The 24,846-nt window shown below is 37.2% G+C and overlaps 1 protein-coding gene across 9 annotated transcripts in view; it reads right to left on the bottom strand.

The window, feature by feature from the left end:
- RBMS3 (RNA binding motif single stranded interacting protein 3) overlaps positions 1-24,846 on the bottom strand; it is a 743,532-nt gene that overhangs the window by 212,961 nt on the left and 505,725 nt on the right. For all 9 annotated transcript variants that reach the window (XM_060109330.1, XM_060109331.1, XM_060109327.1 and 6 more), the window contains one exon: positions 19,868-19,947. In XM_060109330.1, the coding sequence (XP_059965313.1) occupies positions 19,868-19,947 (80 nt within the window). The remainder of the gene's footprint in view (positions 1-19,867; positions 19,948-24,846) is intronic.

The following is a 24,846-nucleotide window of genomic DNA, read 5'->3' as shown; positions in this document are numbered from 1 at the left end:
ACTTTGTTATAAAACAGAAACTAACACACCATTGTAAAGCAATTATACTCCAAAAAAGATGTTTAAAAAAATGAATAAATAAAAATAAATAAAAAATAAAAATCTGAAAGTAAGATCTAGAGGAGGGTCTAGCTCTGTGAGATACAGTATAATGTCAGATACGTGTACTGTTGTGACTCTTGTGCAAAGTAAGCACACATATCACAGGTAATTAACCTAGTACAGGGAAAGGTAATATCAAATATGTGCAAGGGATGCATTAATTTCTAAGTACTGATGAGATACCTTATTAAATAATCAATTTAGATACTTAGTTGATACCAAATACATTAACAAGTTAAATGTAGAGGAAAAGTAAAAGCTACAGAAGTGAATGCTAATGAAATCTCTTACATTCAAAGTTTTTTTTAAAAGGTATAATGGAGAAGATTACTTTATTTCACATAAAAATTAAACTATTTTTTTAAAATGGAAGTTAAACAGTAAACTAGGTAAAAACACTTGTAAGAAATGTGATAGACAAATGCTTAATATCTTTAATATAGAAGCACTTAGTTAAAAATAAAATTGATCAACTTCAGGTTTCTAAAAAATCTAACTGTATGGAACTTAACCCAAGTACCTAGTTTAAGCCCAACCAGACCAAACCAGCCCCAACTAGTTCTATTCAATTCAAAGGATTCATCAAGATCTGATCTGGGCATCTCTCCTCCATGTGGAATTGCTCATTCCCTCCTTTTACCCCCGTTCTCTGGCCGCTTCATTACTCTTCTTCCACTGTATGTTTATTCCTCACCCTGGAAACGTATTCCTAGGTCTACTTTACACTCAAATTAAAAATATTTGCTTAATAAATAAAGAAAAAATATTAAATGTCTACTAGTGTAAAGGACATTGAATTACCATCCGATAAACCAGGCTTTAAAGTACCATCTTTTTGTGCCTCCAGTCATTAAACTATACAGATTTTCTAACATGTCATTGAGATTTTGATTTTTTGGCCTTAATCTAGGATTGCTAGAAATTTTTTCAATCCAGTAGATATTCTTTATGACTTTGAGATTCATAGCCCCTTTGTAACCACAAAAGGAATTCTAGTCAGTTCTCTGAATTAGGTACCTGTAGTAATTGCTTTTCTAAGTGGTACTTTTCAGCCTGGAAACGGTACTGAAAGCAAGATACTTTCTCCAGTATCTTTGGAATACAGGGAATAAAAAGCATTAGCAGGTCTCATTCAGTTTCCATTGCTTCTTTGGTCCATCCAATGAGAGGATACCATAGAGAAGGAGAAAAACACAAGTCTGTAATTCCTCTAATTGAGGCTTTTTAGCAATCTGCCTTTTCTTCTGGACCCAGCTCTCAAACTTTATATACAACTCAAAACAGCAAAAATAAAAGAAAAAAATCATTCTACAGCTTAGTTTTTGAAGAAAGATGGTTTCTCCAAAGGAAGTTTCTATAAATAGGTTACCTCTCCTTTATAACAAGAGAACCACTAGTATAAAAATGAAGTACATGGTTTGCTGAAAGTGATGGCCAAATATTTCTACTCCTCTAAAAGCCAGAATAAGTATTGAAGTGAGCAACTGAATCTCAAAGAGGAAGGCTGCAAATGTACTAAAGGAATGAAACACTTAACCCAATACAGAATATTAATACTCATCTTATTTAGCAAATAAAGAAGAAACATGGTCCTCCAAGTTTGGGAATGGAAGGTAAACATACGTAGAGGAAGAGCTATGGGATTTCCTCTCCTATAGTACTTCCCCTTTCCATCCAAGAAAAAACATTATGACAGTATAACTAAGTGCTACTTACACCTAAAAAGCACTTAGTATTTACCGGGAACATTCCAAGAGTTCAATATATAGGTGTTAACTTATTTAATCCACAGCCACCTCACGATGATAGTACAGAAAGGAACTATGATTATCTCCATTTTGCTGATGAGAAAATTGAGGCACAGAGAGGTTAAGTAACTTGTCCAAGTCACATATCCAGTAGTGGCAGAAATTAATCCTGGGATCAATCATCCCACTTACTATGTGTGAGTCTGAGCAATTTACATAAATTCTGTAAGTCTCAGCCTCCTCGTCTGCAAAATGGAACAGTGCCTTTTTCCAAAGGGCACTTTGAGAATAAAATAGAATAAACCGTAATGCACTAAGCACAATGTTTGGCATATAGTAACCCCCCTTTATTCTCCTCATAAAAGAAGTGTTCATTGATAGAACGTGGGGACAGGGAAACAGAGGCATTTCTTGGCTCTATCTTTTCTTCCCCCAGCTTTATTGAGATTTAATTGACATGTAACATGTAAATGTAGCTTAGGTGTTCAAAGTGTCTGATACACACATATATTGGTTTGATTACCTCCATAGTGTTAGCTAACACCTCCTCTAACTGTACCTTGTAGGAGATATTGTTATCAAAAAGTGAAATTGAAGTAATCACATACAAAGAATATCAAGAGAAATACTCCACAGGCAGACAAGAAACAGAAAGACAAATATTCAGAAATTGGAAATGTTTATATCCTAAAGTTAAAACAGGAAACCCAAAGACAGAAATTATTTTCTTTGCAGAAGCCAAAAGAGTGAAAAATAATTCCACTAAATCCAGAATGAATATGTTTCTGGGCCAAACCTAAGGCAGCAAGGGATTAACAATGTAAACAAAACAGCTTGATAAAAATTTTCTGAACGAACAGGTGACAAAGGTCAAGGGGAGAAGCTCTTCGTGCTATTGATAAAGGACTTCATTAAGCCATCAGGGGAAAAGGGTATAAATATTTATTCAAACGACAGTTCAAATCAACGGAAAGGTTAATGAGTCCATTCTGCTGATGGCATGGGGCACTGTGGCCCCTATGCATGACAAGGACAGAACCTGCAGGAACTTTAGGAAGAGAGAAACCTTTGAAAGGGCTACAGCTGTGTTCTCAAAGGATTGTAAGTAAAAGACAGTAGGTCAGTTGTTAGTTGTGGAATTAATTGTAAAAACCAACAGGATGTTTGGTGTTCTAACATATTTATTTTATATTCTTTTTGCTTCTTTTATATTTCATAGCCCATTCCTTTTTTCTTTTTTTAATCAGGAGATGGGAGCAATGGACAGTAGGGTGTAGAATGGAGAGATAATTTAACCTCTATGAGAAAGAAAAGGATATTTGTATTTTTGAACACTGACTTCCATCCAGTGAAAGCTTTTGAGATTTAAATGTTTTAAAATTTACAAAAAGGAACATATTATGCAAAATATTTCTATATGGAATTGTCGTAGTTGATAGCTTCTATATTCACTTTATAAGTATTTACTGATCGAATGTATTATTAAGACAGTATTAAGAAATCACACTGGAATAATGGGCTCAATGATTTAAAATTCAATTCAGTGTATCTATATTAAGCATCTCCTATGTTTAAATGCTAGACATTGGAGGAGATATAAGGATTAAAAAAGGCATAATTCTGCCATCCAGTGGGATAAGGCAAGTAGACAGCAATTGTCACACGAGGCTTTATATCACAAATGGATACCCAATATAGGAGAAAACAATTCAATGGGATGCAGTGCAATTTAAGAGCAGAGAAGTTGGAAATCAGGAAAATCTACATGAAAAATGTTATATTTACTTTTGAGCAGGATTTCTTTGGGAAATTAGGGTAGAGGGGGATCCTAGGACCTGTGAACTGGAGGTGCAAAGATATGCTGAGAAATGATTACAAGAGGTTTGAGATCATTCGTGTTTTTACAGTTGTTTTACCTAAAATAATGACCCTCTGCATTAACATGACTGTCTTGGTTCTATCAGCAGTGTGACCAGTATTTATGAATTGGGGGTCACCACAGCAAATTTCAGGTAAATATATATCTGGTGCGCTACTCTTTCTAACCTTCCTAGAGAACTGTTGAGCTCCCGCTGAGACACTTAATTAATTGGACAGTATTCTAGAATGAGATATGTGTGAAAAAGTTTGGAAATTGAAGGGTGGTCTTAACCTAGCTCTAAGAGAGGTATACCTTATACAGTCCATGTACTGGATAACGTCCATCAATGATTATAGTTCATAGATTTCAAAAGTGAAATTATATTTCCAGCCTAGGGAGTGGATGTTGATGAAATGATTCTTATGATGCAAACAGATGCTACCTATAATGGGAATATCTACCATTTCCTGCCAGAGCTTTTGTGGAGCTGCACAAAATCTCTCAGTTAATTCTAGCAACACTTCGGTAAAGAAGGCATTATAAACACCTAATGGAAACATTAGGTTCTTTGACGAGCCTGGCAAGAGACTAAATAACTTGCCCATATTCAAAAGTAACAAGAGACAGAACCAAAAGTTAAACTGAGATCCATTAGTCTCCAAGGGAGAAGATGGTTTTCTCTATAGAATATGTTCTCCCGCCAATTAAATTCACAGAGGAAAAAGAGCATGCCAGCCAGGAGGCTCTCAAGCGAGTGGACGTTGCACTTTTCTTTACCATCATACATGCAGCAAAAAGGAAAAACACTTGTCTTTGGGATGAGAAAAGTGATGTGGCTGTCAAAGGATGTAAACAAATATTAAGTTGTCTTTTCAAAATAAATTACAGGAGAAATTGTATCTTACATTCTTTTATCTCTTATATGAATTCATTGGGTTAAAATGATAACCAGTTACTAAAGATGACTAGGTAACTACTTTCCTTAGAGATCTTTCATATTAGGTTAAGAGGTAATAAGTTTAAAAGAATCATTATTTTGGGACTCTGGAACAGGAGACTACCATTTCTGAAAATTAAAAAAAATTATGTGAAAAATAAAAGTATACAGTGTTCAATTAGTTATGTGTTATTGTTTATTATTATTAAACTACTGTTATTATTTACTTCAACTAGCAAACCTGGAAGTCTGTAAGGTGCATCCCACATGGTGGGTAGAACTCCAAAGTACAGTCCAGCTGGAAGACAAGCACTATGTGAAATTAGCAGTTCTTATGATGATAACAGAACTCCTATCTCATATCTGTGGTTAGCCTTCTGGCTCTTAAATATTATCCTTAAACTCTCCCTAAGTTCTGACAGACTCATGTGCCACTCACATATCACACAGTTCCATTACCACAACTGTGCACACCACACATCCTGTGTATGCACATTGTTCCAACAAAACATTCATGTACTCGGTCAAACAATATACTATTTGCTAATAAAATGATGAAGCATATGTTTAGAAGCATAACCATTGCCTCTGCATTTGAAAAACAAAAGAACTCACTATAAATTAAGGAATCTGTATGCTTGCTTCCAAAAAGTAATAGTGTAACTCATTTAATAGAAGGGTATTTCTTAATCATTCCACTTAAAACAGCATTCCAGAACACATCCAGTTTTTCCACATAGGATTAGAAAGATGAGAGGATATTTTAAACTTCATCTTTATCATGGCTATCTTCCTTAGTCTTTTCTAATGCTGAGAAGATGAAAGGACTTGAATCTTGAGTTTCACTCTATATCAGGGACATTCAAAGTTAAGTTTTGTTTGTTGATTGTTTATGTTTGCTTCAGGACCTCTTTACATTCTTAACAATTATTAAAGACTCCAAAGAGCTTTTGCTTACATAGGTTAAATCTATTTATATTTACCATTAAAAAACCCAGAACTTTAGATGTTTCCTTATTAATTTACTTTAAAATACAGGTGTAGAAAACAAACTTATGGTTAACAGGGGGTAAGGGGGGGCAGGGATAAATTGGGAGATTGGGACTGACATATACACACTACTATATAAAACAGATAACTAATAAGGACCTACTGTATAGCACAGGGAACTCTACTCAATACTCTGTAATGGCCTATATGGGAAAAGAATCTAAAAAAAGAGTGGATATAGGTATATGTATAACTGATTCACTTTGCTGTACACCTGAATCTGATACAACATTGTAAATCAACTATACTCCAATAAAAAATTTTTTTAAATCACATGATACCACAAGTGATATACTTTTATTAAAAAAATTCATAAACAAAATAAATAAACACAAGAGTGGCCTTGTTTTATATTTGTGCAAATCTCTGTAATTTTGGGCTTAATAGAAGACAGCTGGATTCTAGTATCTGCTTCTGCATTCAATCTGTTGCCATATCATACATCACGTAGCCTCTGGGAAACTCAACTCCATGCTCATGAGAGAATCAGAGTGAAAAAGGTAAACAATATGCCAGTATTATGAAAATATGTTGACCTTGAAGACCACCAGAAAGGGAAAGAATCTCAGGGACCCCACATGTCTCTGGACCACCATTTGGTTCAAATACACCACACCATCTTAAAGTCATTGCTCATAAAAAAATAGTTTAAATATTTGAGTTCTATGCTTTTGTGCTTTGTTAGGAATGCTTGTATTAAAACCCCATTATCTTTTATATTGGTATAATTTTGATTCTTTTGGATGTACCTTTATCGAGACACAGTGGGATCAGCTAAATCGTGCTACCCACCAGTAACCTACTCACTCACATTACACAGGATTGCAATTCTATCCACCACTACAAAGGTCTTATCAATAGTCAAACTGTCTTTGCTTTTTGCAGAGAAGCCTGATAACTATCAACAATTGCTACCTTACTTAGAGTGTGTCTAGTATGTGTATGTCCAGGTAAGTCAGGGAAACTGTGGAGATAGTATAGAGTACATCAGGGTGTTCTCATCAGGAGCAAAAGAACTGGGATGCAGAGAGCTCAACTCCTGTCAATCATTGTTTAAGGGCTGCCCCCATCAGGGGGATGGGACTTCCTAGATACTTCTAACTCTCATTGTGCATCAGCAAACCAGGCTCCCCCAGCCTGAGGGCAGCCCACCTAGAAAGAGAGATGTAGGTGCTGGCTGATGGAAGTCTGGCAAGCACCCTGGGAGGGCTAACATCTGCTCTAACACCAAACAGCTAGAAATCAACTTAAATTGTTGAGTCTTTTACTTTAGGACATTTCAGTGACAGTACACTATTTGATCAACTTCCGGTCCGAAATAAGTCCCACTCTCAGTTCAAGAGAAAATGACCCTATTTACAGCCCCCTAATCTTGCTACAGAACTGTAATACATCTTTGGCTGAGAAATATATTTTTGTAAATTCCCTGAAAGTATTTTAACCCTGTGAATAATAAGAAGCACTTAGGGCCTCCCTGGTGGCGCAAGTGGTTGAGAGTCCGCCTGCCGATGCAGGGGATACGGGTTCGTGCCCCGGTCTGGGAGGATCCCATATGCCGCGGAGCGGCTGGGCCCGTGAGCCATGGCCGCTGAGCCTGCGCATCCGGAGCCTGTGCTCCGCAACGGGGGAGGCCACAACAGTGAGAGGCCCGCATACCGCAAAAAAAAAAAAAAAAAAAAAAAGAAGCACTTAAATCAATACGAATTTAAGCACTTGAATAATAAGAATATACAGTTGATCCTTGAATAACACAGGTTTGAACTGGGCAGGTCCACTTATACTTGGAATTTTTTCAATAGTAAATTGAAATACTGTAGTACTACACAATCCGAGGTTGATTGAATCCATGGATGTAGGACTGCAGATATGGAGGAACTACATATGCAGAGAACAAACTATAAGTTATACAAGGATTTTTAACTGCGAGAAGGGTTAGTGCCCCAACCCCGGGGGTTGCTCAAGGGCCAACTGTATATCGTGTTAACACTTAATAAATATTGATAATTATCTCCCTGAACTTCTACTTAGGTCTCAAAACTAAGCTTTCCTATGGGACTCACCTATTCAGAGCTTTAGGGCATTCTTCATTTCATGGGACAGTGAGGCAGAATGGGGCATCATATATGCTTTAGATATAATCACCTAAAACACAAGGCTGATATCAGCTTTATAACCTCTTTGAGCTCTTCTAAACCTAATGATTTTTTTTTTTTTTTTTTTTGCTGTACGCGGGCCTCTCACCGCTGCGGCCCCTCCCGCCGCGGAGCACAGGCTCCGGACACACAGGCCCCGCGGCCACGGCTCGCGGGCCCAGCCGCTCCGCGGCATGTGGGATCCTCCGGGATCGGGGCACGAACCCGTGTCCCCTGCATCGGCAGGCGGACTCTCAACCACTGTGCCACCAGGGAAGCCCCCTAATGATTTTTTTAATAACAGCAATTACTGAAAGCAAACATTAGGGTTGAGAGTTAAGAGGTACACATTTGCATGAATTTAGATTACAGTCGTGTACCTTTCCTGGCACATTTTATGGAAACAGATGGTCTGAAATGATATTTGATTTCTTTAGGTCAAAAATAATGTTCTCTGTACCTGCACCCCTATATTCACAGCAGCACCATTCACAATGGCCAAGACATGGAAACAACCTTAATGTCCATTGACAGATGAATGGACAAAGAAGATGTGGTACATATATATGATGGAATACTACTCAGCCACGAAAAAGAACAAAATAATGCCATTTTCAGCAACACAGATGTAACTAGAGATTATCATACTAAGTGAAGTAAGTCAGAAAGATAAAGACAAATACCATATGATACCACTTATATGTGGAATCTAAAATATGACACAAATGAACCTATCTACAATAGACTCGTGGATATAGAGGACAGACTTGTGGGTGCCAAGGGGGAGAGGGTGAGGGGAGGGATGGAGTGGGAGTTTGGGGTTAGCAGATGCAAATTATTATACATAGGATGGATAAACAACAAGGTCCTACTATATAGCACAGGGAACTATATCCAATCTCCTGGGATAAGCCATAATGGAAAAGAATATAAAAAAGAATGTATATATGTGTATAACTCAGTTGTTTTCCAGTACAGCAGAAATTAGCACAACATTGCAAATCAACTATACTTCAATAAAAAATGAAAATGTTCTCTGATACCTTATCACCCATCTCTAAAGACTCTCTTTTCGGATGTTTAACAGTCTTCCATTCTAATATATCTTTATGAGAAGGTATAAAGAAACTCTAAAGTCAAAATAATTAACAAGATAGTTTTTCCTGTTTAACATACAAGCCACCAAATAATACAAAGAAAGTTAAAAGTATGAGAAACTAAGAAATTTCTCCAGAGGCTGTTTATAATGTAATTTAGAAACAGTTTGGATGATATTCAGTTGAAATGAGTTCTATACTATTCTATTAGTTTTATGTTACTGCTATAACAAATTAACAAAAAACATGGGGGTATATAATAATACAAATTCACTACTTTATACTACTGTAGGTCAGAAGTTTGACACACATTCCACTGGGATAAAATCATGGTGTCAATAGGGCTGAGTTCCTTCCTGGAGGTTTTAGGGGAGAATCCAATTTCTTGCTTTTTTCATATTCCAGAGGCTAGCTGCCCACATTGCTTCATCTTTAGGCCAGCAGTGGTGGCTCAAATCCTTCTACTGCATCCCTCTGAGCTCCTGTCCTGCCCCTCCTCCACTTTTAAGGACCCCTGTGATTACACTGGGCCCACTCAAATTACACTGGGTCCACTCAGAATAATTTCCCTACCTTCAGGTCAGTTTATTAGCAACCTTAATTCCATCTGCAACCTTAATTCCTTTGCCATATTCACAGGGAATGGGGATTAGGACTTAGAGTTCTTTGGCAGAGGAGGGGCATGATTCTGCCTATCACAAGTAGATATTGACTCATTTAACAAATAATTATTGGTATTCTTCTGTGATAGGCATTGGGTTAGATGCTTGAAACATGAACACCAAGGTGCAGTCTTTACATTCAAATAGTTTATGAGTTGTTTGAGGAAAAGGGAAAGATAAACATTAAAGTTTTTTCTTAGAAAAATATACAATCTAATTGGATAAATATGTCTTTGAAATATATGAATTCTAAAAAAAAGATCAAAAACATGCCAATATCCTTTGAAAGATTTCTTCTTTTGTAATGAAAAATGACTAAAATAATAAATAAACTAATTGATTCATCATTCATAGGCTTAAAGAGGTAAGAAATCAGAGGAAATAGTTATAAGAAAAATGATGGCTGGTTCAGAGCTCTCTTAATGAGCGTTTTCATTTATATTCCTCTTAAAATATTTTCTTAAACTTTGCAGACTTTACATTCTAAAAAATTAGATCATAAATACTGAGCTGTGTACATGGCAGGCTTCTTGATAGTTACGAGAGGAGAGAGTGGCGAGAATTTAATTCAGGCTACTATCCATTTATCCCAAAATTGGTTAGAATGTATTTTTAAATCAATCCTATTAAATGAAACTCTAGATGTGGAAATGCACTAAGCACTTAATTATTCAGAGCTTGGTTTCTATGGTTTGTGTCTTAATTGGTCTTAAGCTACTCAAACCTCTTTGCTTGCTAATAGGACTCATTCGGACAGACACTCATGGTTTAACTACTCATTAGTAATGCTGAGAGAAGGCAAAGCCCAACATCATCTTAGGAATAAAATTAAGGCTTTGTAATTTATTTTGTAAGGTTTTTATTTTGGCTGCACTGTGTGGCATGTGATATTCTAGTTCCCCAACCAGGGATGGAACCTGGGTGCCCTGCAGTCTAAGTGCAAAGTCCTAACCACTGGACTGCCAGGGAATTCCCTTGTAAGTCTTTACTGTGAAATCTTCAGTGCAATTTTTGAAGACCTGAATGGAGTTATTATTTTACATAAAAATAGATGAAGATGGTTCGTGATTCTGGAGATGTATAGAAAACCTCTTCATCCCTCTTCTCAGTTCCATGAAATTTTGATTGCTTAAAAAAAATCAGATTCTGGAGCCAAGTGCAGACTCTAGACAAATTCTGCTACTATTCATTGGTGCTCATACATAATTATAGAAAATATATGGCCAGCAAAACATATTGTCCATATCATATTGATTAAACACTACATATTGTATTATATATCATTATAATAGGAATAATAAGCCAATGCAGTACTTCCTATAGGCAGATAGAAGTGACTTTATGCCAAAAGGAATAAAAGCATAGACCAAGAAACTCTCTTTTCTGTTTATTCTCAAGATAGTCACATTTCTATGGGAAAAAAAGAAAAAAAAAAAAAGAAGTACAGCATAGTAATAGTGCCTAACTAGATCCAGTGGCAAGAAGTTAAGATCTAGACATTACTTCAATACAACTTAGGCAATATTATCTTCTGTGTCGGAAAGCAGAATTCATCATTGTCCCATTCAAGAATGAGTTCTTTAAAGAAATAACAATTTGATTACCAGCATAACACCTTGGAAAGCAGTCCTGGAAAATGAGGCTTTTTAAAAAGCAACTAGAATCTTTCTCAATCAAATTAAGTTTCTTTTTCTTGTGAATATGTAGCTCTCTCTCTCTCTCTCTCTCTCTGTATATTTAGATAACAAATGTGTTGTAGAGAATTTTTGTCAGAAATTAAGAAAAGATTTGAAGATTTCTCTCAATGTTTTCCTCCAAGTTTGTTGATGACACAGAAGGTGGGCATCTCCCATACGTCCTCAGGAATTCCATTAAAAGCAAATATAAGTATGAGGGTTATTCAATTCATGGAATTGTGCATCAACTTCAAAGAACATTTACTGAGAATCTACACTGAGCTAAACAATAGCACTTGAAGCAACAACAATAATAAAAACAAATAAAACAACTAAACAAAACCCTGGTTCAGAAAACTCAGAATCAAATCCATAAACAAAAAATCACTCTTTACCCTCCCTAACCTTCTCCTATGAAGATTAGAACTTTAGGGAAGATCAAGGGAAGAGTAAAGGTTAGTGAGGAAATCTACAACCTTGTTGAAAACCCTCCCAACATACTAATCAGAAGGCCCAGTTGTTCAACTAAAGATCATTTCACTTCCATCAACTCCAGATGTTCCCACACTGGACCCATTATCATTGGCCACCACTCTACCTTTATCCAAGACCAAAATCTCACAAATTCTTTTCTCTGTGTCACGATTTTCTATGCCCGCCCCTCACCTTCACTTTGCTGGCATTATGACTATTTCCTGGGCCCTCATTCTCTCCCCATTTTCATCAATGACCTACCTCTTCATGTCTGCAGTTTTTCTAAGTTCAGCCATGTCACGGTGGCACTTCATCCTCATTGTCTTACACATCTCTCTTGCTAAATTTAAACTCTGACTACCATCTGTCTAGGATCACTAATATTCACCTTTATCATCCCTAATACATGCTTCATAAATGCTGCTATAAATTTTTAAAATAAAGTAATGAAAACAATATATTTGGTCAATGAAATTCACTTCACTACTTTAGCTGTATCTCCTTTCTTCTTCTATGGCCAGAAGTTTTAAATCAAAACATAATTCTCTACCACAATTGCTGGATCACCCCCCTTAATTTGAGTTCCCCCAAATCAGAGCCTGGAACAAGATAGTTTAATTGGGAGCTGATTTCAGGAAGCAGAAACATAATAGGAAAGGAAAAGAAAGTCAGGGAAGAAAGAAAAGCCAATAAAAGGTGCCTCACTGAGCTTGTCACCACTGTGGGAAAATCCTAGAATCTGCTGACTCTCATTTCCCATTGATTGAGAGTTGTACTAGGGAGTGATAACTCCCCCAAAATTTTCAGAAAACCCATATCAGGTTGAGTGAGGTTTTATAGATTTTTAGATTTTATAGATTTTCCCTGAATTACAAAAGCAGAGAGATTTGCTGGATGCTTGATGTGGGATGCTTCCTGGATGCACCCCTCTTCCTCAGCTGTAATCACAGGCAGAGGGTTATAGCACAGGACTCAAAACCCATTCCAATCATTTTTAATCTCCTGAAGACGATCCCCTGTACCTTCTCTATCAGGCCTCTCACTATCCAGATTTCAAAATGTAATAATCTCTGTCTCCTTTCTTCCCTATCTAATTAGTTACCAACTCACAAACTACCTTCACCATATCAGGTATGGCTCCATAGAAAGGCTGAGAAATGATTGGCCAAGAACATAGACTTCACAGCCTCTAAGACTATTGGCTATGAAGTGGTCAGTTTGCTCTGTGAAGTTCACTAATAATACTCCAGCAGTGTTTCATCATGAAGCAACCAACTATGTGTTTGGTAGATAGAAATAATCTAGAAAGCATCACTAACATTAAAGATGAAGAGCTCAACAGAAAGTACCTCCTAAGTGTTGCAAAAATCCTCTTATTAACGAGAAATCTAAGGCAATGCCCAGTTGGGGATCAAGGTGTTCGCAAAGTTTATTATGCAAATGACGCTTTAGTTTCACAAAGAGGAAAAACTCAGAGTTAGGCCGTGCTTCTCATGAGTAGAATCAGAGATATATTTTTACTAAACTGTACACAATAATACTTTTCTATTTGCTGCCTTTTACTCAACTATAGTTGCATTTGTGACTTATCAGACTGGTACCACTGAGGAAACACTGCTTGTGAGAGTTGACAACATTTTCCCTGATAAAAATGTGTCTGTTGCTCAAATATTCAGAATTGTAATCTAAATTTCATTTTAGTACATTGTTGATACTTTACTCTGAGGGAAGTTTGAAATTTATGCAAACAACATTAATTTTTTCTATTTTCTTTAAAAAATTATCAGACTGTAAATATTTTTCCTTGAATGCTCCCCTAAATACACATACACATCCAAAATCCTACACATTTTTTATTTACATAAACATACAATCATAAAATTATATATCAAAGGATCAGGGACTTCCCTGGTGGCGCAGTGGTTAAGAATCCGCCTGTCAGTGCAGGGGACACAGGTTTGAGCCCTGGTCTGGGAAGATCCCACATGCTGCAGAGCAACCAAGCCCATGCAGCACAACTACTGAGCCTGCTCTCTACATCCTGTGAGCCACAACTACTGAAGCCCATGCACCTAGAGCCCACGCGCAGCAACAAAGACCCAATGCAGCCAAAAATGACTTAAAAAAAAAAAAAGGATCAAGAAGGCACACAGTTTTACTTTACTGATTAGGAAAACATGATTCCTCTGTCATGTAAGTATCTGTCCAAATTTCTGCTGATCAGAAGATTTGCTAAAATTGAAAAGATCCCCAAATAGGGTGAGGTCTCTCTCAACCCTTCCCTACTTTTTGGAGTTCAACTGGTATTAGATATAATTATCCAAAGAGCAATAAAATCATACTAAAAGTGGGTTATTCCATTGTCTTCTGAAAAGACTGCTCCACTGATAGGAACATGTGCTTACAGGCAAAAGCCTAGTTTAAGAGCAAAACGTGATTTCTTTTTCATCAAACCAGTCTGAATGTTCTGCTCGTCAATACATGTTCTTAGATGCCGAAGCCTTTCCACGTGGTGCTCCCGGGCTCTTTGAACGTGAGCTTTTCTAGTTCACGCCCTACAGATCCCTAAGTGCCCGGGAACTTACCCTTTCTGCTAGAGGTTTTAAAATGGAACGCTTTGGGGCTGCACAAGTTGCTGTGCAATTTGTTTTGGAACAAAGAAATGTCTGGGGTCAGGCAAGCAAGCAACTAATGATGCTTCATTTTGTCCAGAAAACATCAAGATCAATATGTACGACATGCGACATTTATGGAACGTGTTTTCTTTTCCCTCTAGGGGAGGGAGAAAATACCGGATGATCCCTTTCTGCAGAGCAATGACATGACTGACGCTATTTAACATGTCTTTGGTCGCTGCTTCCCACCTGCTGGTAGCAACACGGCCACATGGTCTTAGTTAATTTCCTGTATCTCACATACCAGAATTCAAATAATTAGATTTTCTTTGATGTATGTCTAGCTTCAGTGATCCAGGTAGCCAAAATCTGGGGACAACGCTATAATTCAAAGTGAACAGAGCTAGTTCTGGGAGGCTGTAATAGGCATTAATGATCCATGATGTATTCATTAAAATAAAATCTGTTATGAACAAATATGAGGAACTCAGAGAGAGAAAGCCTGATCAATGTCAAAGTTTTGGGTTGATGTAGATTTTTATCTTGTTCTTCTATAGAAATGACACAGGATGGGATTTGGAAACTAGATCATCATCTCAGGAAAATAATGAACTTTGCATTTACTTTAAGAGGAATCACTGTCAAGAGTGACAGAACAAAAATGGCACATTTCCCCAAGTCATCTCTAATGAAGAAGGAAGGGATGTGAATATGGTACCGATTTCTCTCTGCTTGCTTAGAGGGAGGTTAGAAGCAAGGCTCACTCTTTTCCACAGCTGTCTTAGGGTCTGAAAGATCTTAGGTCATTTTTGGATCCTTGTGGGCCTCTCGTTCACACAACCTTAAAGCACTGCATTGAAACCATCCATGTGCTGTTCTAAAAACCCACAAATTTCTGAGTTCAAAATGCCAAATCTTGATAAAGTGAAACACTGAGGTTTTTACAATTTTTAAAGTTCTATTTTAATTGCAAGTGGTCAAATCAATTATAGATGATTTTAATTAATACCCACAAGCAAGGACCATCTCTCTAAAGCTATCTTAGTATCTAAAAAGTGAGGAATTCATCATTTCTTTTGAAAATATCAAAGAAATCACTAGGTATCAGGGCTCACTGTGACATCTCACTCACATGCCTCAAGATGGAACAGAAAATAGGATTAAGATATGAGTTTCTGAAAATAAGACTTCAACCATCTACAAGAAATAAGCAATGAGGACCAAGAAAGGCAAACAGCATGCACGCAAATTTAATTATCCCTGTCATGATGGAGTAAATGAACCCAGCAGTCATTTTACTGCAGTGATTTCCAAAATACCAGCCTCTTGCATTATGTCATTTTACTCCACATCAAACTTAAATATCAAAAATTATGTATCTTTAGGTTGCTTCCATGTCCTGGCTATTGTAAACAGTGCTGCAATGAATGTTGGGGTGCATGTGTCTTTTCAAATTATGTTTTTCTCCAGATACAACCTAAATATCCATTGAAAGATGAATGGATAAAGAAGAATGTGGTACGTATATACAATGGAATACTACTCAGCCATAAAAAGGGATGAAATAATGCCATTTGCAGCAACATGGATGGACCTAGAGATGATCATACTAAGTGAAGTAAGCCAGAGAGAGAAAGACAAATATAATATGATATCATTTATATGCAGAATCTAAAAAAAATGATGTAAATGAACTTATTTACAAAACAGAAACAGACTCACAGACATAGAAAACAAACTTATGGTTACCAAAGGGGAAGGGGGAGGGATAAATTAGGAGTTAGATTAACATATACACACTATATGCTATATCTATATGTTTTTATCTATATATAAAATAGATAACCAACAAGGACCTGCTGTATAACACAGGGAACAATACTCAATATTTTGTAATAACCTATAAGGAAAAAGAATCTGAAAAAGAATATAAATATGTATGAATATATATATATATATGTAAAAGAATATCTATAACTGAATCACTTTGCTGTATACCTGAACTAATATAACACTGTAAATCCACTATACTTCACTAAAAAATTATATGTCTTCTGTTAGCATTTGAAGCCTTTATTAAACTCTATTTGACTTCCAAAGTAAGCATATATAAGCAAATTCAAGTACTGATGATGATCGATATTGTATATTTAATTCTATTATGTTGAAGGCTAATCTCAGAAGCATAAAGTTGTATCTCTTAAGAGTTTTTAACTGAGCATAATTATTCTGCCTCTCATGGTCCCACATGATAAAAGTGAGAGAGAAACCCATAACTAAGTTCTTGCTATTCACAATGTTTTCATTGGGTTGTAGCTATGATATTAGATAGGTTAATATCACAGCCTGCTTATTCAAGGAAGGATGCTCAGATCTTTGGGGGACTTGTAGTGACTTTGTCTTTAGCATTAAATTCTATTAGTCAGCTGTATGTTCTATGGGTTAACCTAAAACAATTTCAAATCAATCAGGTCAAGAAGGATTTCACTGTCTTTTTCCAAAAAGGAAGAATCATAAAAAACTGAGACCTGTATTAAAACTTAAATGTAAGGCCAGAAACTATCAAACTCTTAGAGGAAAACACAGGCAGAACACTCTATGACATAAATCACAGCAAGATCCTTTTGGACCCACCTCCTAGAGAAATGGAAATAAAAACAAAGATAAACAAATGGGACCTAATGAAACTTCAAAGCTTTTGCACAGCAAAGGAAACCATAAACAAGACCAAAAGACAACCCTCAGAATGGGAGAAAATATTTGCAAATGAAGCAACTGACAAAGGATTAATCTCCAAAATTTATAAACAGCTCATGCAGCTCAATAGCAAAAAAACCAACAACCCAATCCAAAAATGGGCAGAAGACTTAAATAGGCATTTCTCCAAAGAAGATATACAGACTGCCAACAAACACATGAAAGAATGCTCAACATCATTAATCATTAGAGAAATGCAAATCAAAACTACAATGAGATATCATCTCACACCAGTCAGAATGGCCATCATCAAGAAATCTAGAAACAATAAATGCTGGAGAGGGTGTGGAGAAAAGGGAACACTCTTGCACTGCTGGTGGGAATGTGAATTGGTACAGCCACTATAGAGAACAGTATGGAGGTTCCTTAAAAAACTACAAATAGAACTACCATATGATCCAGCAATCCCACTACGAGGCATATACCCTGAGAAAACCATAATTCAAAAAGAGACATGTACCAAAATGTTCATTGCAGCTCTATTCACAATAGACTGGAGCTGGAAACAACCTAAGTGTCCATCATCGGATGAATGGATAAAGAAGATGTGGCACATATATACAATGGAATATTACTCAAGCTATAAAAAGAAACGAAAGTGAGCTATTTGTAATGAGGTGGATAGACCTAGAGTCTGTCATACAGAGTGAAGTAAGTCAGAAAGAGAAAGACAAATACCGTATGCTAACACATATATATGGAATTAAAAAAAAAATGTCATGAAGAACCTAGCGGTAAAATGGGAATAAAGACACAGACCTACTTGAGAATGGACTTGAGGATATGGGGAGGGGGAAGGGTAAGCTGTGACAAAGCGAAAGAGAGGCATGGACATATATACACTACCAAACGTAAGGTAGATAGATAGTGGGAAGCAGCCGCAGAGCACAGGGAGATCAGATCGGTGCTTTGTGACCGCCTGGAGGGGTGGGATGGGGAGGGTGGGAGGGAGGGAGATGCATGAGGGAAGGGATGTGGGAACAGATGTATATGTATGACTGATTCACTTTGTTATAAAGCAGAAACTAATAAAAAAAATAATAAAAATAAATAAAAAAAACTTCAATCAACAATAATTTCCACCTATTTTGTTCATTCTTGAATTTTTTCTATAACCATGTAATTCACATCTAGTTTGAATGCCTTCTATATAAGTAGCCATCTGTTGGATTAAAATAAGATGAATAAGGGGAAAATCCTTTAACAATGCAATTCCTTTACTCAGTGATGGGTCTGCGCAGAGTGTCTTAAAATGTCCTTTATGCTAAAAGAAAAAAAAAAGTATTTCTCTTAAAATGCAAGGGCAGCTGACATTCTGAGATGAAAACTGCTAACTCTTTTCTCAACAAAACCATATGTCTCCAATTGGATCATAATGCAGCCGGTTCTCAAGGGAACGTCACACATGGAAACTAACCAAATTGAGGTACAACTTCACTGCTGGCTCGTGATTAACCAGGGGCCCTACTTTGGGATTTTCCAGATCATCCAAGTGTCAGTCTGACGGGCCTTTCTCCTTTCCCAGCATCCTCCCAAAACTGAGTGAGTCATAAAAGGAACCTGATCCTGCTACAAAAATATTTCTCTTTTTGTTCAGACTTCCTTTTCTATATAACCTCAATATATTTTAAGGAACCAAAATGCTCAACCCCTGAACTCTCTAGCCATGGGTTTTAAATAGTAGATACTTCATGTAGCAAACACTACAGAGAGGCAGCTTAAAATCATCAAAAGGAAAAATATTGTAAGACTGAAGAATTTCACATTTTTTCTCCTGAGAATCACAGAAAATCGAAAAGCAACAAATAAACCAACATGTATAGTCAGATATTTCCTTATCTATTTGTTATATTTTTTTTAAGAACTTCACTCAACATTTAATATTTTTATGCCTGAGTAAGATATATTTTTTCTTCCAGTTTTATTGACATATGAGTAAGATATATTTTTTAATTTACTCACTTAATATTCAATACTTTTCATATATACTGCTTCCAAATTAATATCATGTTGAGGTATTTCTAGCTCACATCCTGATACATGTGATATAGTCAATTCTTTTACATTGACTGTAATTCTTAATAGCATAAAGTTGTATCATCTTATAACACGTGTCAAATCTTAAGAATTTTGCCTTTGGAAATGTGAAATGCCCTGAGGTAGCCTAGATTGGTGCTTCCTAGACTACCTCTGATGCATGGACAGCTTAAAATAAATTCAATGTGCATTTGATATTTTTGTAAAATATGAAGTTATGCACTAAGATTTCATGATAATGTCATATTGCTATAAAAGTTTCTAAATGCTTACTCTCCTTTTCTGTACTCTTCTTGTCATGGACTTGTAAGAAATGTTTGTCAACTGGCCTCAATCTATGGATGCCACTGTCATTTTATTTATAATATATCACTGTTTAGATATGTTACAAATTAGAAATCAGGATACCAATATTAATGATAGGAGTCACAAACTTTCTTCACTTCAAGTGCATTTTAACCTATTCTTTGCTATCTTTTTCTTCTAATTCACTTTGGGGAATTAGCAGCAGAGATTCAAAAGACAGGCCAAAGAACAATCACCAAGAAGCTTTTGGTAGTTTTGAGAAAGATGCGTTGTTACATAGTATTAAAAAATACATATTTTTAAAGGCAAAAATTTCCCTCCCAGTGGCCAACCATGGTCTTTACTATATACTCATTCTGATAACAGCAATGAGCCTGGATATTAATTAATAACTACTTTATGGTATTTCTTACCTGGGATGCCTGGTGGTGTTTTCAGATATTTTCCATTAAAATGTTGAATTACCACTTCACATTTTTCAGTAGACTCCATTCTGGGAAAAGAAGTAAACAGGGGATCATATGCTTTCATGAAGTTGTACATATCCAGGAAAAATAAGTTAAAAAGAAAAGGAAATTAAGAAAACCATAGAAAAGCTTGATTTCAGAATTTTACCAGAACCACCAACTGTTGCCATGACCACCATGACCAGGTGGATAGAACACCACAAACTCATCACTACTGAGAGCATCACTTACTCTACTGAATGTTGCCACCGTGGACGGCACTGCAGAGTCATCACCCAGACGTAATCCTGAGGCATTATCTTACTTAATCCACACAGCAATTCTCGACACTTCAAAGTGCTCAATAAATGTGTGTTGAATGTCTGAGTTAGCAAACCGGAGAGGCAGGTCTCGTTATTGCCCTTCACACTAGTGAGGGCAGCGAGGCTTAGCGAAATGAACCACCTTGGCAGTTAAGTGGTAGAGGCGGGCTTTTAGCTGAGGCCTGGGTGACACCAACCTGCACAGGAACTACTAAGCTGTACCTCAAGGGTCTCCACAAAACAAGGGGAGGGGATGCACTGCGTTTAAACAGCTGGCGGCCTACAGGAGAGATTCACGCAATGGTGTTGTCATCAGCATCGTGACAGCTTTACTGAAAACTCACTGGGTGTGAGATAGAAGGGAGTTATTTGGGGTCCCAAATGTGTGAGGAGAACATATATACACAAACCTCAGGTCCTGAACTTTCTTAATTTTCAATTTCAGACAATCTTCTATTTTTTCAAACTGGGTATCAATATTCCTAGACTGGGTTTCTTGTGCCAAATTTTGGCATCTCATATACAAGCTAATGGATAACATTCGGGGCCATAGCATCATACTGCCAACATTAGCAGCGTTGCTGTCTCCTAAGTAGAATAGTATCAGCAACATTTTCTAAATAGTAACTATATCTGGACTTTATTATTTTGTAAAACAGGGTGTGGAAGATAAAAATTAAAGGGTCAACTGTGATCAGAAGAAATTAATTCCCACAAACGGTACACTAGAGGAAAAACGGACTTAAGAAATGGCACACATACATATAAAAGAATGTGTATGAAATGTGTGAAATTTTTTGTCTAAAAGGCAAAGTGTATAATTTTGGATTTTCTGCTCTGTTATTAATATGAACTTTCTTGGAATGGAGCCCTTTGACACAATTTGTAAAACTTTCCTACATCCAAATTTTATGTGTGTTTTCATATTCATATTACATGCAAAGAAAAAAAGAAAAAGAAAAAATATATATATAAGCAAATGCCAAATAAGTTATATATTTATTACACTGAGAGGAATTCAAATGTGAGAGGAATTGCAGAAGTCAGGAAAACTCTGAGAAGTGGGCCCAGGAGGACAGAAAGGCCTTTGCAGAAGTAACTAGGGTAGGGGCCAGGCTGGGAGGGGGCAGGCTGTGTCCTTGTAGACGGGGTAGAGTGAGTAGACCACTGTGGCCCAGGGGAAGGTTCACTCAGGGAAACTCTTGGAGGTAAGCTGAGGGGTGCAGTAAAGAGCATATGAGTTATCAGGTTAAGAAAAAAAATTTTTTTTTATTGAAGTATAGTGATTTACGACGTTGTGTTAGTTTCAGGTGTACAGCAAAGTGATTCAGTTATACATACATATATATCTATTTTTTTCAGATTCTTTTCCCTTATAGGTTATTACAAAATATTGAGTAGAGTTCCCTGTGCTATACATTAGGTCCTTGTTGGTTACCTATTTGATATATAATAGTGTGTGTATGCCAATCCCAAGCTCCTGATTTATCCCTACCCCCATGTGTCTCCTTTGGTAACCATAAGTCTGTTTTCTAAGTCTGTGAGTCTTTCTGTCTTGTAAATAAGTTCATTTGTATCATTTTTTTTAGATTCCACATATAAGTGATATCATATATTTGTCTTTCTCTGTCTGATTTACTTCAGTTAGCATAATAATCTCTAGGTCCATCTGTGTTGCTGCAAATGGCATTATTTCATTCCTTTTTATGGCTGAGTAATATTCCATTGTGTATGTATATACCACATCTTCTTTATCCATTCATCTGTTGATCGACATTTAGGTTGCTTTGATGTCTTGGCTACTGTAAATAGTGCTATGAACACTGGGATATATGTATCTTTTCAAATTACGGTTTGCTCCAGATATATGCCCAAGAGTGGGATTGCAGAATCATATGGTTGCTCTATTTGAAGATGGTTTCAAAAGCACGTTCCATCTGGGGAGCTATAATTATTTTATGACTCAAATTAAAAAAACAAAACAAAACATTTTCCAATGTGTATTCCTAGGAAGCATGGGACAGATGGACACTTTTTCTGCATTGATATGATGGTGAAGCAGAGCAGGACCAATGTCGGGGGTACACATGCAGTACCAGAGCCCTGTGCTGAGAAAAACCTTGCACTTGATTTAAAGTTCTGTTATCACCATCTTGACACTCTTAATACGTTTTAAACAAGGGGTCTTGTATTTTTAATTTTCACTAGATCCCACAAATTACATAGCTGGTCCTAATATGACAAGAAAGCGCAGGAAACTAATCTGACATTAATAGGTTAATGTTCATTTATTAGATGCTCATTGGATCCACACAGTGTTATTTTGAAGAACATCTGAAGAGTGACTCACTTTTGTGTCGAAATGCAAAACTAAAACTCTTTAAGCTTAATAATACCCACTTTTAATAAATAAAATAAAAACAAAAATAGCATTTCATTCACTGCTTAATCACAAATTCCCCCAAATCAGAGGATATTTGGATTAGAAAGATAAGATGAATCATTTCCCATTCCAAATATTGAGGAGCAGCTAAGTATAATTTTGCTAACTCCTTCACATTTTCTTTCCAGAGGAACTTTTTACATCTTCCAACTTGTTAGTTTTTATTTTTTTTTTAAACTAAATTTATTTATTTACTTCTGGCTGCATTGGGTCTTTGTTATGGTGTGCGGGCTTCTCATTGCGGTGGCTTCTCTTGTTGTGGAGAATGGACTCTAGGCACGTGGGCTTCAGTAGTTGTGGCATGTGGGCTCCAGTAGTTGTGGCACGTGGGCTCAGTAGTTGTGGCTCACGGGTTCTAAAGCACAGGCTCAGTAGTTGTGGCGCATGGGCTTCATTGCTCCGTGGCTTGTGGAAATCTTCCTGGACCAGGGCGTGAACCCATGTCCCCTGCATTGGCAGGTGGATTCTTAACCACTGTGCCACCAGGGAAATCCCTTAATTTTTTTTTAACTAGGAAACTTCCATTTCTAGGAACAAAAGAATTCAAATTCTGCTCTTTTTCCCACAGGACCCACTATCCATTGTCTCTTAGGGAAGATAACCTTCCCTCCTAGCAGAGACATGAATGAGAGAGGAAACGTGCGCCCTTAATTACTACAGATGTTGCTTTATGGAATTTTGATTCCAGGAGAGCTATGGAATGAAAAGCTTATGCCCCAGGGCCCCCTCCCAGTTCAGTCGCTCTCTGGGTACTCGTCTAGATAAAAGGCAGTTAAGAATCTAAAGCTTGCTTGCCAGAGTCCTACAAATCAAATCCCTCCCCTTTTGTCTTTAAAACGACATGGAGTTCTAAACGCACACTGAAACTGGATGGGGGATAGTGTGTGTGTGCTTGGTGGCTTCATCTCGTCCATCCACCCAAAACATTTTTGTCCTGGTTTGAAAGCCCCATATCTTCCCTTTTGGATTCTAGTATGATCATCTTTTGTTAAGACTGGTTTACAGCCCCACCAAGCCCAGTGGAGGCCATTTCTGTGAACACCAGACAGCAGCGTAGAGTGTTCACTCTGGCTTCATTCAGATTTAATTAAGTATATGTCTGCAGGAGCCTTTAGAGACTCTCATCTCTGAAAGAATAAATGCAATAAAAGTCTGTTTTCTGTAGCTGCCAGTGCTTAGTGTCAAACCATGTTATGTGGCACTACCCAGCAGTGACAATTTCATTTTAATACACAGGGCACATTTTAACAAGGCCAAGCCATCCCAGCAAAGAGGGCAATTGAGGAGCTGCCAAGGGGAAAGGCTCAGAGTGAGACCCATGGAACTCTGGGGGAGAGACTGCATTGAATGGCCACCTTAGCAAGAATGTGACCATTTTCTTCTCCAGTTTCACAATTAGCCTATTTGAAATGCCAGCCCAAGCTATCTGCAATCTGGCATGCGCTCCACTTGAAACTGACACTAATATTATCAAGTGGGTCTGAAAAGGCAGCGTGCCAGACAAAGCTGCCTTTCCATGGCCCCTTCAGATGGGCCACTGAATCCCTACAACGGCACTCATTCTTTCTAGGCGGTATGTGAACCCTCTCACATCCCTCAGAAGAGCTCGTGTGCCTGGCCAACCATTCACCCGACAATGCGATGCATTAATTAGGTTCCTACAACGCTCCAACCATTGTATAAAGTCTCAGGGTTTTCTGTTAGGTCTGATGTTTAAATACAAACGTGCATTAAAGGTCCTGCTTGACATTCTTTCTTGTCTCCGTGCCTAGGAACCTGGCTTCAGTCATTCGAAACGCACCACTGAATTGTGATTTAGAGAAAATTTCTTTTTTACAATGGCTACTAATAGGTGCTAGTTTCATAGCCAGTACAATCTCCACGGGCAAATTACACCAGATGAGAGCCTGATCCAATACCGGGAGAATGTTCTGGGTCAGACTTAACACACAGAAGTGGCAAAGTATTGTGTAAAACGATTTGCAGCCTACCTGTCTCACCTCCATGGAGAATCTCTCAGTTTATGATCTTAAAGCAATAAGCATGATTACGCACATAGTTAAAACAAATCCACCCCGTCATTTATGTTGCTTAATGAAAGGTTTCCACTATTGTGAAATTTTTGTGGTTTTACAATCACAGGCTCCGTACAAATTATTGGCGACTTAGAACAGACAGCT

Source organism: Mesoplodon densirostris, chromosome 10 (assembly GCF_025265405.1).
Source record: "Mesoplodon densirostris isolate mMesDen1 chromosome 10, mMesDen1 primary haplotype, whole genome shotgun sequence".
NCBI classification, from domain to species: Eukaryota; Metazoa; Chordata; class Mammalia; order Artiodactyla; family Ziphiidae; genus Mesoplodon; species Mesoplodon densirostris.
The sequence above is the reverse complement of the archived record's forward strand: the minus strand, read 5'-3'. Positions and strand labels throughout refer to the sequence as shown.